Source organism: Zonotrichia albicollis, chromosome 1, assembly GCF_047830755.1.
Source record: "Zonotrichia albicollis isolate bZonAlb1 chromosome 1, bZonAlb1.hap1, whole genome shotgun sequence".
NCBI lineage: Eukaryota > Metazoa > Chordata > Aves > Passeriformes > Passerellidae > Zonotrichia > Zonotrichia albicollis.
The window spans coordinates 37,260,713-37,277,039 of record NC_133819.1 but is presented as its reverse complement, the minus strand read 5'-3'; the positions used below and the strand labels follow the sequence as shown (position 1 = coordinate 37,277,039).

At 45.4% G+C, this 16,327-nt stretch overlaps 2 protein-coding genes across 6 annotated transcripts in view; one reads left to right on the top strand and one right to left on the bottom strand.

Moving 5' to 3' along the window:
* Nucleotides 1–12,365, bottom strand: part of KAT2B (lysine acetyltransferase 2B) — a 41,076-nt gene extending 28,711 nt beyond the window's left edge. For both annotated transcript variants that reach the window (XM_074538277.1, XM_074538285.1), the window contains exons 1-2: nucleotides 11,633–12,365; nucleotides 2,735–2,861 (exon numbers count right to left, since the gene is read on the bottom strand). In XM_074538277.1, the coding sequence (XP_074394378.1) occupies nucleotides 2,735–2,861; nucleotides 11,633–12,328 (823 nt within the window). In that variant the 5' untranslated portion in view covers nucleotides 12,329–12,365. The remainder of the gene's footprint in view (nucleotides 1–2,734; nucleotides 2,862–11,632) is intronic.
* A 1,813-nt stretch (nucleotides 12,366–14,178) lies between these two features.
* Nucleotides 14,179–16,327, top strand: part of EFHB (EF-hand domain family member B) — a 56,045-nt gene continuing 53,896 nt past the window's right edge. For 3 of the 4 annotated variants that reach the window (XM_074538320.1, XM_074538317.1, XM_074538312.1), the window contains exon 1: nucleotides 14,179–14,285. The gene's annotated coding sequence lies outside the window, so the exon portion shown is untranslated. The remainder of the gene's footprint in view (nucleotides 14,286–16,327) is intronic. The other variant, XM_074538322.1, reaches the window with a different exon arrangement.

Genomic DNA, 16,327 nt, shown 5'->3' with positions numbered 1-16,327 from the left:
CCACAGTGTCAGAAAATATATCACCCAAATAAAAGAAATATTCATTAAAAAAAACACATTGAGCCAAACTGTGGGGCTGAGCACCAAAAGGATGAATCTATTATGTTGTAGATAAGAAGACAATAATACACACAATCAAACAGATTTATGCACCAAAAGCTGCACTGGCTTGAAGATAAAACAACATCCCCAAAAAGAGACATCTCAAGCAAGATAGTATGTTGGATTGAATTCATCTCTGGATGAAATAAATAAATTCAGAAAAGAAAAAAAAAAGAGAAAAATAAGAAAAAAAAAGAAATCCTCCATTTTTACATCATGTACAGCTTTAAGCAGCACATATCCACTTGCTACTTCAATGGCTTTCTGAGAAGGAAAAGCAGCACAGCTAATGTGAAACCCACACACCTTGTGGTAAATCTGGTTTTAAAGGTATTCAGCAGAAACACACTAATTTAGAAGAGATGAATAGGAAAATTATCCTGGAAAACACAGCTGAAAGATATATTCTTCCAGTAGTATGAGGAAGCACACAGAAACTCATTTGAGTTATTTTAAATGAAACATCTTCCTCATTAGCTGCAGTCAGAAGTCTTTCTTAAAAAACCCAGTAAACAGTAAATAAAAATACAGTTTCTTCATAGAATACTTTTGCTGATTTTACAGTTCTGGTTTTCCCTGGTTCCCTGGCTAAAGAATGATTTAATACTATTTAATAGACCAAAACCAGGCCCAGCTTTTAGAAGAGCTGAGTATTTTCTACAAAATACAAAACATCCATGAATTCTGCTGAAGTACAGAGAACTGACAGGCACATCTTGCAACTTGAAAAACAAAAGAAAGAAATAGCTCTTTCTTCAAAGGCCAGGATTGAAAGGGACAGGTAACATAAGCCACCCTAATTGCACAAACAGAAGCAGCACAGAGAAGCTGTGTGATGAAAAATTGAAACTAACTTGGCTAAAGTGACTGAATTTTCTGTGATACTATGCATTTGTTAATCTTCTCCTGAAAGCAAACCCAGAGATTTGGAATACCACGAAAAAATCCTGCTGAAAAGCCTAGAAATAAATGACATGTAATGAGACCATAAAAAGAGGAGGGAAGAAATAGAAATAAATCCCATGCAAAAAAAGAAAAAGTATTCAATTCAAAGCGCAATATCTTTTTCTAAAGTAAAATAATAAATTATCTATTGTGAAGGCTTTAAATTTCTCTTTTTTTTTTTTTTTTCATTGTCCTAAGTTTTGGGCAGCAACAAAAATTAAATATTAAGTGCTTCTTTTAAATTAGTTCTGAATTTTATTTTAGCTGAATTTTTATTCAGTATTTGTTAAGAAGGACGTGGATCTATGATGGAGCAAGTTGAGAGGAGGGCAATGAAGGTGATCTGAGAGCTCGAGCACCTCTCCTATGAAGTCAGGCTGAGAGTGTGCGGTTGTTCAGACTGGAGAAGGCTCCAGGGAGATCTTAGGGCAGCCTTCCAGGACCCAGAGGTGGCCCCAAGAAAGCCAAAGGGGGACTTTTCCAAGGACATGTAGTGACAGCACAAGGGGTCGTGGCTTTAGAGTTCAGATTAGATTTCAGAAAAAGGTTTTTTTTACTTTGAGGGTCGTGGAATACCAGAACAAGTTGCCCAGAGAGGTGATGGATGCCCCATCCCTGGAAACATCCAAGTTAGAGCTGGCTGGGGCTCAGAGCAATGCGATCTAACAGAAAGTATCCCTGCTGACTCCAGGGGGGCTGGACTAGATGATCATTAAAAGGTCCCTCCCAACTCAAACTGTGATTCTGATATATGCAGAAACAGCCATCAGCTTTTATTTTGGATAAGTATAAATTCTTAAAATAATAATACAGTGATTCAGCACTGTTTTTCAGGCTATGTGGGTAACAAATTGTTATTTATTCTAAGTCTGAAAAACAAAATCAAAAACCACAACAGCATTTAACAATGGATTTTGAGCAGTTGCTTCCAAGACATGCAAGCTGTCTGCACAATAACTCAGACCATCCTAAGATGTGCAAACCTAGTTTTATTTTCTGTGACTCAGAAAAGACACAGCTCTTTTTGCAGGTAGGATTACCTGTTTTAGTGATGCTCAAGAATATTTTATACTTTGTTCTAATGTGAGGAAACATAATACAGCCTACGGGAGAGTCATTCACCTTGTAACAAAGGCAGATAGAGCTGTGTAAGGTTAAGGCATATGTAACACAAAGTATTAAAATTGTGGCAGGTAGCTTAATGGTGCTTTTGCAGTTTAACAACTTTGAACATCGGTGTTGTTAGAAGTTGCACCTTAGCTAGATTTCTTTAAAACTAATTTTAGGATTATTTCCACATTAAACATATCTTTAAAACAGTAAACATATTCCAATCGAAGCTATTGACATTTACACCTAATCGCAACTCCCATTTCTAGGCCTTGACATGAAATGTTGGGGCTCAGGTGCCCAGAGCGCGGGAGGAGGAGAAGAAGAAGAAGGAGGAGGAGAAGGAGAAGGAGGAGGAGAAGGAGGAGAAGGAGGAGAAGGAGGAGAAGGAGGAGAAGGAGGAGGAGAAGGAGGAGAAGGAGGAGGAGAAGGAGGAGAAGGAGGAGAAGGAGGAGAAGGAGGAGAAGAAGGAGGAGGAGAAGGAGGAGGAGAAGGAGGAGGAGAAGGAGGAGGAGAAGGAGGAGGAGAAGGAGGAGGAGAAGGAGGAGGAGAAGGAGGAGGAGAAGGAGCAGCTCACCCAGTGCGTGGCTGCAGCTGCGGCAGGGCTCAGCGAGGCTCACCGCTGCCTGCTGCAGCTCGGCCCGCGGCGGTGTGGGAGGCGGGTTTGGGTTCTTCCAGCCATTGCATTTACAGGATTCCTCGGCCTGAAATCAAAGCAAAGGGATATCGATCAACGCCACAGAACACAGGAACTTGCTGGAACTGTGTTATTTCAAAAGCAATTTTTTTTTTTTTTTTTTTTTTTTTGGAGGGGGAGGATGAGAAGAGGGGACTCGGGGAGTTTTGCTGTTGTTTCATTAGCATTTTTATCTACCACATTACTTATTTCCTTCTTTTCTGGAAATTATCAGAAACAGAATATTGTCTCAAACAGAGCAATTAACACAGAATACATAAGCAACCCTGCCTAGCTCCTTTACAGACAGTCCTCACTCTACTGAAAAAAGTATTCGAATATTTACTAGTAAACCAACATTTGCAGATCCTGCTGTTACAAATAGGTTAGAAACTGCTGTAAAATCATAGATAGATCATTAGCATGTTCTGTTAGTTTGGTTATTATATTGTAAAAGGGGTTAAAAGAGTACTTTTAAGAAATAGGGCACTCAACGTACCATCATACACCCAAGGAAAGTGCACCACCCCCAAGCGAAACGAGCCAGCCTGGACAGAACAGCCATGGGCCAATCAAGCGCCTTAAACCTTCATGCAAATGAAGGATCCAAAAAGAAACCGATCCAAAGGGACAAAAAACAGGATAAAAAGGGGCTTGTGACCCAGTGCCGCTCCGCCTGGGACATCGCTGCTCAAGAAAGAACCCAGCGCCGGCGCTGCAGCATCCTCGACGGGACCGCTCCTGCTCAGCCCGTGGGCCCCCTTGCTTTAGGCCTTTATTTTTCTTATAATAAAAGCTGAAATCACTTAGCATGGGAGCTTGCGCTCCTTTTTATCACTGCCACCGAGACAGATTTAATTATTTAAACATAAACAGGTCACCCAACAGGCAGCACGTTTGTCACTGCCTCATCAGCTGCACTGGCACCAAGGAATCTCACACAGCTGAAACCAAGCCCATGTCAACCCAGGCAGGGCTAACTAATGCTGAAATAGCCAAGCAATAAATGCACTATTGGAGAGGGCTGTTTAAGGCAAGGAATGCTTGGATACTGAAGCAACAGATGCCAAAGACAGTGACACTTCCACTGCAACCTGCTGCTTTCCCTAGGAAGTTTGCTTACACTCACTGAGTGTGAAACAACCAGCAAGAGAATGCAGCTCAAAGGGAAGACCACAAAGGGAGAGGTTGTGACTTTGGTAATCGTGTCTCAAATCATTCAGAAGATTAAAGTACCAATTCCAGTTATCTAAAGAGCAGCTTCACAGGAGGGGATTTTCTTCTGCACATCCAAAAGATCTTGGTTATTCTAACATCATTAGTACTCCTATTTGAAGATCTAATTGGAAAGAAAGCCTGCTTTTCTACTCTTCAGAGATATCTGTGCACTGGGTTGTAAAAAGATACTCACGAAATTGTACTGCCGAGACCTCAGTGAGGAAAGTATGCCAATTGCTGCATAATATTTATGGCTGAAACAATCTTAGTAGGAAAAATTGTGATGGTAATATATGCAGCACTAATGTATCATTTTTCAAAACTGATTCTGCATGCATTTAGTGTGATCTATTTCAGAAACCTATTTCATTTTCCTTTTAAGTTTCCAAATCCCATCCTACCTTAGGAAGAAGAACGCAGGAGAAGCAGAAAGGATCACAGCTTGACAGCTCCTAGCACTGACAGCTTTGTAAATGGCTGGTAAATTGTTCTTTTAAACTCATTTCAATATTCAGTAACCTGAGAACCAAGAAAACTGCTGCCTGCAGTATGCTGAGCACCACATGATGTTTTTACCATCTCTGAGGCTTAAGCATTTACCCAGCTGGGCTGCTGGCCCTGGGTGCCACGGCCTGTCCCGGGGCAGTCTGGCTGGCACCGAGGGCTGTGAGCAGCATTTTCTGCAGGCACCGGGGTGACTCAGAAATCCACCTGCAAGTGCCCAGCAAAACCATCTCTGCAGTATTTCCCTTGAAAAAGGGACAACCTGCATGGCCTGAACCTCCTGGCTCTCCAAACTCACTGAGTGGGTGCAGACCGCCTGCCAACCCGTGCATTTATAAAGGGTAATCAGCGAGGCTTCAGGATGAAATGAGGGGAAGATGAAAACAAATTTTTTTTTCTAAGTCTCATAAAATGCAATCTGAGAAGATTTATGGTGAAGTTTATGTTCTTTTCCTATCGTGTTTTCAGTGAGTAATGTGATTGGCAGAGAACTGAAGTGTAATTTTATGGCAGAAGCCGTCTCTTGCAGTTTCACAGGCACTGAGCCAGTTGTGTTTCCATCCAGCCCTACAGGCCCTCCAAGCTAAATGGATTTGAGGGATCAGAGATTGGGGGATACCTGTGAACCACAGACTGCCCCACTGCAAGGACTCTGGACACCTGGGAGATGACACAAACCCCTAATTTTCAACTAGCTTCCAATGCAAAACCAATGCCAAATAAACTGTGCACATTTGTTTTGTGAGAAAGGCAATGTTCCCATGAAAGTTTTTGCATTTAACATAAGGCTACAGAAACTGTCAACAAAAAAAAGTCTGAAAATGAGATTATTGACAAAGAAAACGCAAGAAACAATTTTGCAGGAGTTGTCAAACAAAAAAAAAGGATTGAATATTGTTTTAGGGAAGTAAGATTTGACCCTTCCCATGCAGCTGTCTGGACAAATGTTCAGCACTGTAAATTACTGACATATCACCATGCTTATTATTTATTGCCTTAAATCAGGCCACAATGAAGCATATCCAGAACTCCCTCCTAAAAACAGGCACAAGCTTTTTGAGATTTTTTTTTCTCTGAGTGGAAGCAGTATGTCACAGAAGCTCACCAAACAATGTTTACTATCAAGCCAAAAAACCATAAACAGTGAGTAACTATGCAAACTTTAGTGCCACACCATAATTAACAGCAAAGATGCAAACAGATGCATGAATCGTGATAACAGCTCAGTTAAACTGACAAAAATAAATATCAACCCACCCACAGAAGAACAAAACCAGCATGCTCGATGACAAATTTTTTTCTGCTCTTGCTGGTATTTCCCCTCCAGATCTTTTTGCAACAGCTGTTAATTGGTATTGTTCAAATTATTCTTGAGACCTTAACCAACCAACCACTAGGGTGGGAATTTTTGGTTAATCTCAATAAAACATCAGAATCAGCATTAATGTTCTGTTAACCAAGGCAAAACAGAACCTAAAAAGGTCCTCTTTAAAACTTAGCTTTTATTGTAGATGTTGACAGTGCAAGTATTTTGCAGTGAATATGCAATGTGCATTCCTCAGTGGCTTAAATTGCTGAGTTGTTTTAAATGTTCCACAGCATTTTGCTCATTCAGTCCTTTCTTTGACTATCTTCAGCTTTTTCCTTTCTTCCTTTTTTTTTAATGTCACTCATCTGTTTTTCATTAGAAAATAAAGTATGACTTCACCTCTGCAAAAATTTAATGTAAGATCAAAACAGTTTTAAGGGAAGGAAGGAAAAGTATTTGAAGTAGCACATCCACTCCTTGAAGTCTTGTTTTCTGGGACATCTGCAGAGCTCTGATAAATCCACTGTAGAACTTGTGCCCTAATGAGGCCTGAAAAATAATGACCATCATCTTTGCAGGGATCATGAACACGACACTTTCATTGGTGGTTTTTAATTAAACTGGAGGAGTGCAATAAAATAAAACACAACAACTACATGCTATTGCCTTCCCCCCCGCCCCCGGCAAACAAACAAACAAACAAAAGAAGCCAACCACAAAACAAGCAAAAGAAAAATTGCAGAAATTATGTACATTTTGCACTACATGGCACAATTTTAATTTTCTTTTTAACTCCTTCCATGTTTGGTGGAGTGTTACAATGGGAGACATCAAACTGTCCAGTAGCTCTGGGCAGTGAAAACTATATCTCTAGGAAAACTAAAGTGATCATTTCCATTAGAATACTGAATAAGTATTCACTGATAGGTCAAATACGGACCATGAAAAAATACAGCACATTTTAACACAAATTGTCAGTACTGTATTAAAAAAGGAAGCACCTGAAAGTTACAATACTGTACATATCTCAGCCCCTTTTAGGTGAGTTTCAGCTCTGCAAATAATAAATAAGAAAGTTACAATAATCTATTGACTAAAATATCCCTCCTCCTTTTGGGTAGTGAATGTGCAAACTTCAAGCTAACTGAATTATAAGGCAAAAGACCCCAAGAGTTCTAAATCTGAGTTTCAAATAGCTGTTGTGCAGGATTTTTCTTTCCAGCTAAAAATCATACAGGTTACCCTGTTTGGTAATTGAGATGCAAAACAGGCTCAACAGATTATGCACAGAACATTACAGATCTTCTCTATTTCCAGCAAGTATAATTACTCTAGAAAACATCTTCTTCCTCCCGACACAAAAGCTGAGTGAAATGCCTTATAAGCTTTTTCCTGCTCACAGCAAGCTCAAAATGATAACTTTATCAAAAAGTATCACATAAACTATAATAAATACACTGATGAATTTAAATAATATATTTTTACTACTCATATGTCCAGTACTCAAGAAGGAGACAGCTGGACACTACTCAAAGAGCCACTCATATGTATCAGGAAATTAGCTGACCCATTTAACTTTAACAATACAAAATAAGCAGTTTAATGGGCAGCTTAAAGGGCATGTTCTTAATTTATTGATTGATCCAATTATTTTATTCCCTGTACTTTCCTTAAATCATTGCAGAAGAGAATAGGCTACCATATAAAGCTATTATTAATAATAAGCAACAAGTTCCTAGCTTGTAAAGTTAATGGTAATTTCTTATTTAAAGGAAGATGCTTTAATTGGCCCTGTAAGACATTATAAAACAGATTCACTCCACAATGAAAGTGGTAAGAAAGCTTTAGATGACTTCTTTTTCTCCTAAACACTTCTGCAGAAAACAACACATTTCAAGCTGAGCTTCAAGGAGCTGTACTCTCAGTATAAAGAGCCCAGCAGTAATGTGGCCAAATAGGCCTCCTCTTAATCTGCCTTATAAAAATCAGGAAATAAAATATTTTCTTATGGAAAAGGTGGTACAAGTTTACCTTATGAACACTTTTTTTTTATGTGTGGGAAAACTAGAGGCCACTCTAGAATGAGGAGTGGGAAGAAGTGCTTCCAGAAAGGATCAGCAGCTGGTCTGGAGCCTGGGGCTGGGATTTCACTTCCACATCTGCCCATTGCTCACCTGCTGCAGGGCCTTGGCCAAGTCATCTCACCACAGCCCTTCTCACTCTGTCTATTGTGCTTATCTAAAGCAAAAAGCTTTTCTTCAAGGAGGCATTATTCTTTGTGCATGTGCTTTAGACTACTGGGTTCTAATTATATCTGTAAACACCCAGGCATTACTGTAAGACATGTATAATGAAAACTAAACAAGTTTACAGAAAACTTAGCGTACTAAAATAGTACATATTTCACCTTATTTACAAAAAAAACCTCCCAGTGAGACAGGAGAGAGTTGTATTTTCACATATTGTAAACCAATAGGGGGAAAAAAATGCAGAGGAGGCTTCCTCCTACATCTTCATTAAATATATTTATGTGTGTAAGTCACACAGTGCTGCTTTTATATAAAATGCTGCAAGCTCACATGCCTAATGCTCAATTTCACAGTGGACAAAACCAAAACGATGTATGCAGCCATTCATACACACACAGACACAGCAAGTGCCAAATACAAAACCCCTCACAGCACACAGCACTACTGTGTACCTCCAAAAGTCATGAAAACAGTACCAACTCCTCTCATATATCTTGTTCAGAATGCCACCCTCCTCCTTCAGATTTGGGTTTTAAGAAGGTTTTTAATAAGAACAGCCTGTTCTGTGCCTTCCACCCAGACTTTTCTCACAGAGGAACAAGTCAAGTGGAGCAGCCCAACAGCTACAACTCTCCTGGTCCAGTTCTTTTATCAGGAAAAAACCCAAACTCCACATTTGTCTAGTCTCAGCTCCCTAAACTTCAGGCTCATTCTGCTCAGGATACGTGCACACCGAATATGTATTTACCAGCAGTCTTTATCCAAGTTTCCCATGATGAAAAGGGATGGGTTGTAAAGAGGGACCAGGAGATCCTTCCTGAGGACCAAGCACCCTGCCCCAGAGCAGCACCTTTTACTCTTCGCTCAGCATTTCTGCTCTGAGACTCACCCTCTGCACGGTCACTGACCTCTCCACCTGCTTGTGTTCTGACTTTATCCCTAGCAGACAGGTGCTCCCTGGCTCTTACTCCAAACATCCCTGAGGCTGAGCTCCTAATGAATTCTGCATGCTGAATTTTGCAATGAAACTCCTGTGGGAGAAGGTGACTGGCGTTAAGGATGCTGTTACATATTTTAGCACTCCAACTTGCACAGCTCCATGTAGATTTACATAAGATCCATGTACAGTCACTAGTTGAATGAGAACAGATGTCCCCTTTGGAGATGGTGCGAGTGTTTGCCTCCTCTCACTCTTTTGTACTCACACACACAAATGCAAAATCCATGAAAGAGAAGTTGCAACCCAAAGTAAGAAAAAGTTTAAAGTTACATACTGCACTGCTACAGTTGGCAAACCAGCTTCTCCAGGCTACAGTTTCCAGCAATGTTACAAGCCAAAAAGTGTCCTTCTGAAGCACCTGCCAGGTGCTCAGGAGAAAAAATAAAACGTTCTTCCACCATGCACCATCCTTCCCACCTTATCTCATAGAAGCTTGCAAGGGGCTTTCAGCCTGCTTACTTGTTTTTGCTATGAGTATGTAGATGCCACTGTAGAGAAGTCAAATATCAATTTTAACCTGAACACAGTGCAGTGTTTAGTGCTGGAACTGTGCCTACATCCTGGCAGGAGGGAGACCCCCTGACCATGGGTCCTGCTCCATTTATCAGTACCAAGACACACATCCAAGATTTGTCACAGACAAAGGACACCCAGCCGAGCACTGACAACAGGAGCTGTTCCTGCTCTGTACCCCATCACCAGAGTCCTGCAAGAGGGAAAGAGGAGCTGCCTGCAGGCCACAGTGTGCCCTCCTCCCCTCCAAATGGTGCTCACCTTGCTTTACCACAAAGCACCTGAAAGAGAGAGGCTGGTGAGCCCTCAAAAAAGCAAAGAGTTTCAGAGAAGACAAGGCTTCTCTATAGCACAGCAACCTCTGTGGGACAGAGCACTACAGGAGAAGGCTTTTACCCTCAAAAACATCTTCTGGAGCTGCATCAGAGGAAAACTAAAAAAAAAAAAAAGCACCAACCAAGGAAGAAAAAACCAATTTAAATACACACACACACTTCTTTAACAGCCCACGAGAAATTTACCCAATTCACAACCAGCTTCATTTATTAGCAAGTGTTGGTAACATTAAAATATGGGGGTGCAAAGGGGAATTATCACTGGGAAAGCTTCAAGCCATATCATTCTCCCCACAGTTAGTGCTGCAAAGTTCAAGTACAGCAGCTGCTCTTTAACCTTATTGGCACCGGTGTAATCTCACACTGTCCCGTGCATGCTGCAAAGCTGAAGTGTGGGTGCCTGCACTTGTGGGAACAGCTAAGGCATTGCAATGTGTGGTTGCCGTAATTTGCCCTCCCATGGCAGCATTGCGCCATGCCCTCTGCCTACAGCTAAATCTCCTCGCACAGCCAGCCAGGACTACAGAGCCGTGGTGCAACGATGCTTCGTCTCGTTTGTCAGCTTGGCCTTTCACTTAACATCTGCCCAAGTAGGAGAACAGAGAAAATAAGATGCACTTTTTTCACAAACAGCTACTCTCAAAGCCGAAAGCGTTACTAGGGGATCTGACATCAGCACTGCCAATCTAAATATGTCAGCCCCGCTGTGCATCCACAAATTGCCTTGACAGCAGCAGCGCAGCCAGCGGCCCGTGCTCTGAGCACAGGCGACAATGCCCGCGGCCTGAGCTCTAAAGGCGGGAGCGACAGCTCTGACCCAGCTCCCTCCCTCTATAATAAACAGGCGAGTCCCGCTTCTCCCACCAAGAAGAAAATCGCAGGTGGACAGAAAGTGCTTGTGATGGGAAACCTGGAGCAGCACTCCTGAATGCGAGCGCCGGGCAGACACGGAGCAGAGAGCTCCGCTGGGGCAGGGTACAGGTGGACAGGGGACCCCGCCGTGCCCTCGGGCACCACACACCCGCCCCGGCGCTACGTGACCGCCGGGGACACAACTTTCCCAAGCGCGGAGGCCGCGCCCCTTCGCCCCTCTGCCAGCGCCGCTGGCGACAGTGGCAGCTCCCGCCCGGAGCAGCGGCCTCAGCGGTGACAACAGCTCCGCGCTGCGAGACCGCGGCCAGGGCGGGCGGGAGCAGTCCCTGCCCGGGGCCGGGACGTGCGGGCGGAGCGGAGAAGCGCCGCGCTCCCCGCCCGGGATGTTTACGCGGAGAGCGCTGCAGCTGCGCCGCTCACCCAGCGCTCACCGCCGGCACCGGGAGCCGCCCCGCCCGCAGCCGCCTCCCGCGGAGGGACGGCCGGAGCAGCCGGAGCGTCGGGCAGCGGGACGAGCAGCGGGAAGGGCGAGAGGGAGGGAGGCGGCGCTACACGCGCAGTCCCGTACTCGGTGCGCACGGGTTTAATTTTTGCGGCCACCAGGCGGAAAGCTCCGGGAGGAGCAGGATCCACCGGCACCACCGTAGTCACCACTTCCTCGGGCAGCGCCGGGCGGCAGCCGGGCCGCCTCCGCCCCCGGCAGGGCACGGCCCTTCCCCACCTCCTCCCTCTCCTCCCCTCCCGTCAATCCCCACCCTCCGTGGGCGGGGGGGCTCCCGCGGCCGCCCGGCCGGGTACCTTGCAGGCGGAGTAGACGCCCAGCTTCTCCAGCTTCTTGGCCCGCGGCGCGGCGCGCAGCTGCGCCTTCTTCCCCGCGGTGCGCGCCGAGCCAGCCCCGCCGGGGTTCTCGGCGGCGCTGCGGACCGGCCCCCCGGCGGCCACCCCCGCGGCGGCCGGGGAGCCCTGCTGCGGCCCGCCGCCGCCCGCCGCCCCGGCCCCGCCGCCGCCAGGCTCCGCCATGCCCGCGGCGCGGCGGCAGCCGCCCGTCCGTCCGGCCCGCCGGCGCGGCGCGGAGCGCCCGGCCCTGGACCCTCCCCTTCGCCGCTCCGCCGGCGGCGGCTGCTCCCGGGGGGGCGGGAGGAGGGACCCGCCGCTCCGCGGGCGGCTCCTGCCCCGCCGGCGGGGGTGGGGGCCGGCACCCGCCTCCCGCCGCTGCGCACCGCAAGGGCGCGCCCGCCTCCCGCCCGCCCTCCCTGCTCGCTGCGCGGGGGCTGCGCGGGCGGGCGGCGCCCCCGCGGGAAGGGCGGCGGCACCCGCGGCGTGCGGAGCCGCTACCGAGCCATCCCGGCCCTCCGGGAGGCTGCGCGGAAAGTTGCCCTGAAAAGAGGCGGCATCGCTGGCGGTGTCGCACGGTCCCGAAGCCCGGCGAGCCCGCGGTGCTGCCGCAGCCGCCGTGGCCCCTCGGAGCGCCGCTACTTTGTTTGGCTTAACCATTGCCTTCCCACATTGTGTACTCTGCGGCCACCCGGCTTCTTCCCCAGATCATTTCTAATTGAATGTAAAAGTACGGGTCAGTTTCAAATACTGGCTAATTCAAAAACTCTCAGATTAGTTTCTCGTGTCACGGTTCTGGGGCTTGGTTTTTTGTTGTGTCCAGAAACAAGTGTTGAGAGCCGGTCAGTTTGTACCTTAAAGGGATTACCCTTTAATTGAAAGTTAAATTAAGGAAATGGCCCTGCTCCAGAGAGCGAGCGCACTCCGTGCACAGCAGCAAGTGCACCGGCTGCGAGGCGGTTCTGCCCCGCTGCGCGTATGTAAAACCGTGGTTGAGCCGTGAGAAACCACAAATGGCAATTCCCTACTACGGCACCCGGTTTGAAGGGTTGGCATTGAGGCTGGGCGTTTGCGTGGGATTTACGGTTCTTTGATGTGTGAAGCTAAACTATCAAAAAAGCAGTGTGAGTTTGGAGGGAAGTCCCAGCGCACAGAGAGGGCTTTGCAGGCACAGGGCCTTGGCAGCTTGCATGGGGAAAGCAAACATAACTCTAGGTTTGTGCGAAGTAATATTTGGGGGGAAGGGTGGATGACAAAACCCTGCGGCGTCCTTCTTCCCTTCGCAGCTCCTGGGGATATTTTTAAGCTTGCTGTTACACAGCGAGTTGGCATATTCACGAAATTACAGGAAACCAGAATGGAATAAAATGAAGCATTTAATGAAACAGGAAGATCTGGTTTTTTCCACTATTTGCTTATTTATATTTTTATTTTGAGGTGAGGTTTTAAACTGGGCAGGGTGTTGATGGGGATGGGGTCAGCCCTGCCATCCGAGCCGGGGTGCCCGGGCCGCGCGGGAGCAGACGGGCGCGCTTCGGGCTTCCCGCAGCGGTGACAGCGACCCGTAAGATGGCTGCTGCCATCCCCGCCGCTTTAAGACGGACTGGTTAAGGTGGAGGAGCCGCTGCCCTTGGCGGCAGCAGCCTCAAGATTAATAGGAAATTAAACGTGATACGAAAATCCAGTTTCTCTGTAATTTAGGAGAGAATTATCTTCGTCTTTTGTTTTTAAATTTTTGTTGTAGGTGTCCGAATCACGTTTTAAAATAACAAATAGCCGGTGTATATTAGTAGCCCCTAAGAAGCTCTTTGCTTGCATTTTCTTTATGCCGGTTAGGTTTCTTCTTTCGGACTTGAAAATGAAACTGTTCTTGCTTAGTTTCGCTTTCAGCTTTCCCACGACTCCTCCTCGGCAGAGCAAATGTTCCGAGCAAAGAGCACATCTGGAACAACATGCTGGCTGCAATGGACCATTTAATATCCCCGCCTGAACATCGACTCCTAGTTTTCCCGGGAGTAGATGTACCTTTACGTGCCCCTGTATGTTTTTCCTTTTTTTTTTTTTTCCCCCAAACACCAGGTTCTCCTTTAACCAGGTAGATAATGATATTTAAACCAGCATTAAGTTTGCACACTTGCATGTAATGAATTACAGTTTTGGTACTGAAAATACGTTTACTGCTTTCACATACATGAATAACTCCACCGATGTGCATCAAGACCACTCAGTGGGCATTTATGTCTGAAACTGCACAGGTGAATGCTCACAGTATCACAGCCTAGGTGAACAACCTTATTCTTTAGGAACCTTAAAAGCCTGAAAACTTATTACTTCCATTAAAGTAAAATCAAAGATGAAAGTTGTCAGGAAGCAAATAATTTTACTGCAGTTCCTTCTTGAATCCTCAAGAGCATGGCTGCCTTACAATGCCATTTCTCTTTTTTTCCATTATACCTTGATGCTCGCCAGATAACCAGAAATGTAAGTCTACCAGCTTGTGGCTACAGATACAGTTACTATAGTAACATTTATAAACACTAATTTCACTACACTTGCAGAACTGCTGCCTGCTAGAAGCTGCTTAGAAAGAAGCTCTATTCACTCTAACTGTGAATAGGTAAGTTTTCCCCTTTCTTTTTTTTAACATTAAGCCTGATCATTGCTCACATTCTAACTTTGTGCAAATATGTTGTTAAAAACAAAATGAAAAAAAGCTTTACTTTGTCTTAAACTGCTGTAGTGAAAAGAAAAATATTACATTTAAAATTTTAACAAGACTAAGGAGTGAAAAGGCAAAAAACAAACCCCTTATGCTTTGAGATAGGAGTGGACTCATGTCATTGTTGCATATATCTAAGCTGGTTTCTTCTGTTGGCTGAATTCAGAAGTGCAGCACGTACTAATTTTCTAATTATAATGCATGCATAAATCTGAGCCCCACGTAACCCCTCTGTTGCTTGGTTTTCATCATTAAACATGAATATATTAAATTAGATTCAAACTCACAGTATTGTCTGAAAAACCCTCACCACAGTTTTCAGTTTCTGTCCTTTGGGGCGTGTCAGTGGGTTTGCACAAGTGGAACTGACTCTGAAACCCAAGTTGAGGAAGCCCAGGTGGGAGCAGATGATCCTGCATCCTGCCTGCACTGCTCACAAGCTCAGGTGAGTGGCCAGGTGACTTCAGGAGTGCTACTCGTCTGCATCAAATTAGGGAAGCCAGGAGCCAGGTGAGACACAGGCGCCAGCTCATGTGGGTCTCAGGTCTCACTCAGGCTGCTGACAGCCCCGAGGAGATCCCTGCCCAGAGCCATGCTCCCAGCAGGTCAGACATGCATTTCACATTTGTTGCTCCTGCCTGAATTCACCGTGAACACCTGACAGGCTTAAATGCAAGAGCCTGTGTGTTTGTATTATTCCAAGGAGGCAAAGGAGGCAGCTGCATTCTTGAGTCACAAAAGAGGAAATCAAAATACAGTTCAGGGCGTGCCGGACTCCTGGTTATTACCAAGTTGTCATTTAGGGCTTTTGGGGCCTATCTTGCTCCCATAAATTAAATAATGACTCAGTTAATAGCAGCCTAATGCTGTATGCTACTGCTCTGACAGGGACCACCCAGTCCACAGTTGAGCTGTGGGAGTCTACCCCTAACCCTCATCCCTGTCTCACAGCCCAGTCAGATCCAGCATCCCCAACCCAGCCTTGTCTCCCTCCTTTTCCTCAAGAGAGATTTTCTTCCACCTGTTTTTACTCTTGCCATTCAATTCCAATAGGAAAAGCATAGCTCTTGCTCTTTCAGGGAACTGAGTATGAAATCCTATTGTATCCTTTCATTAGTGCATTCCTTGTGGGTGAAGTGGCCTCCCTCCTGGCCACCAGGCATTCAGGAGTGCTATCAATAATTTATGAATCACTGGAAGTATTAACAATACAAAAGTTTTGCTCATTAGGCTGCCTCTAGCATCTCGTCAGCTTCCCATGGTGCTTACATATGACTCCAACAGCACAGACCTTCCCATCAGGTTTTTGCTCTGGTAGGAAACCTCACACCCCAATTACCCAGTTTCTAATGGGAAAAATGCAGAAAAATAAACGGATAAAATGTTATTTGCAACACCCATGGCTGCTCCAGTCACACAAATTTCTTTTTAGTGATGGACCATTTAGCAGTTTTTATGTGCTTCTTACCCAGAGGATGCTCTTCTTGACTGCAGAGTTTTGATTTAATCCAAACCAAGTGAGAAAGCTAAAAGCTGGAGTCACTCCTGCCTTTGCACCATTTGAGCTGTGTGTGTGAGGTCCAGAAGATGTTTGTTGAAGTTATTTAGCCATTAGCAGTCACTGCATAGGCTTTCAATGTATTATTTTGTGGTAGTAGAGCTCTGGATCTCTTCTCGCAAACATGGGATGTAACACCTATTTTTCCCTTACCTTCTCTTTGACTCCTCACAATTCTTTAGTTTATTCCTTTCTTTAATGTATTTTTCTGTTCTTTCTATTCCTTAATTCGTGGCAGAGATCCCTGCAAACCTCTGGGACTCCACTTAGAGCATTTTGACTGCTTGTGCCATGTAGGGCAGGCCATTTGGTGCTCGAAGCCTGAAATACCCCTGGGATACTGGCCCAGGCACTGCTGGCAGGGATGGGAGAGAAAGGGCCT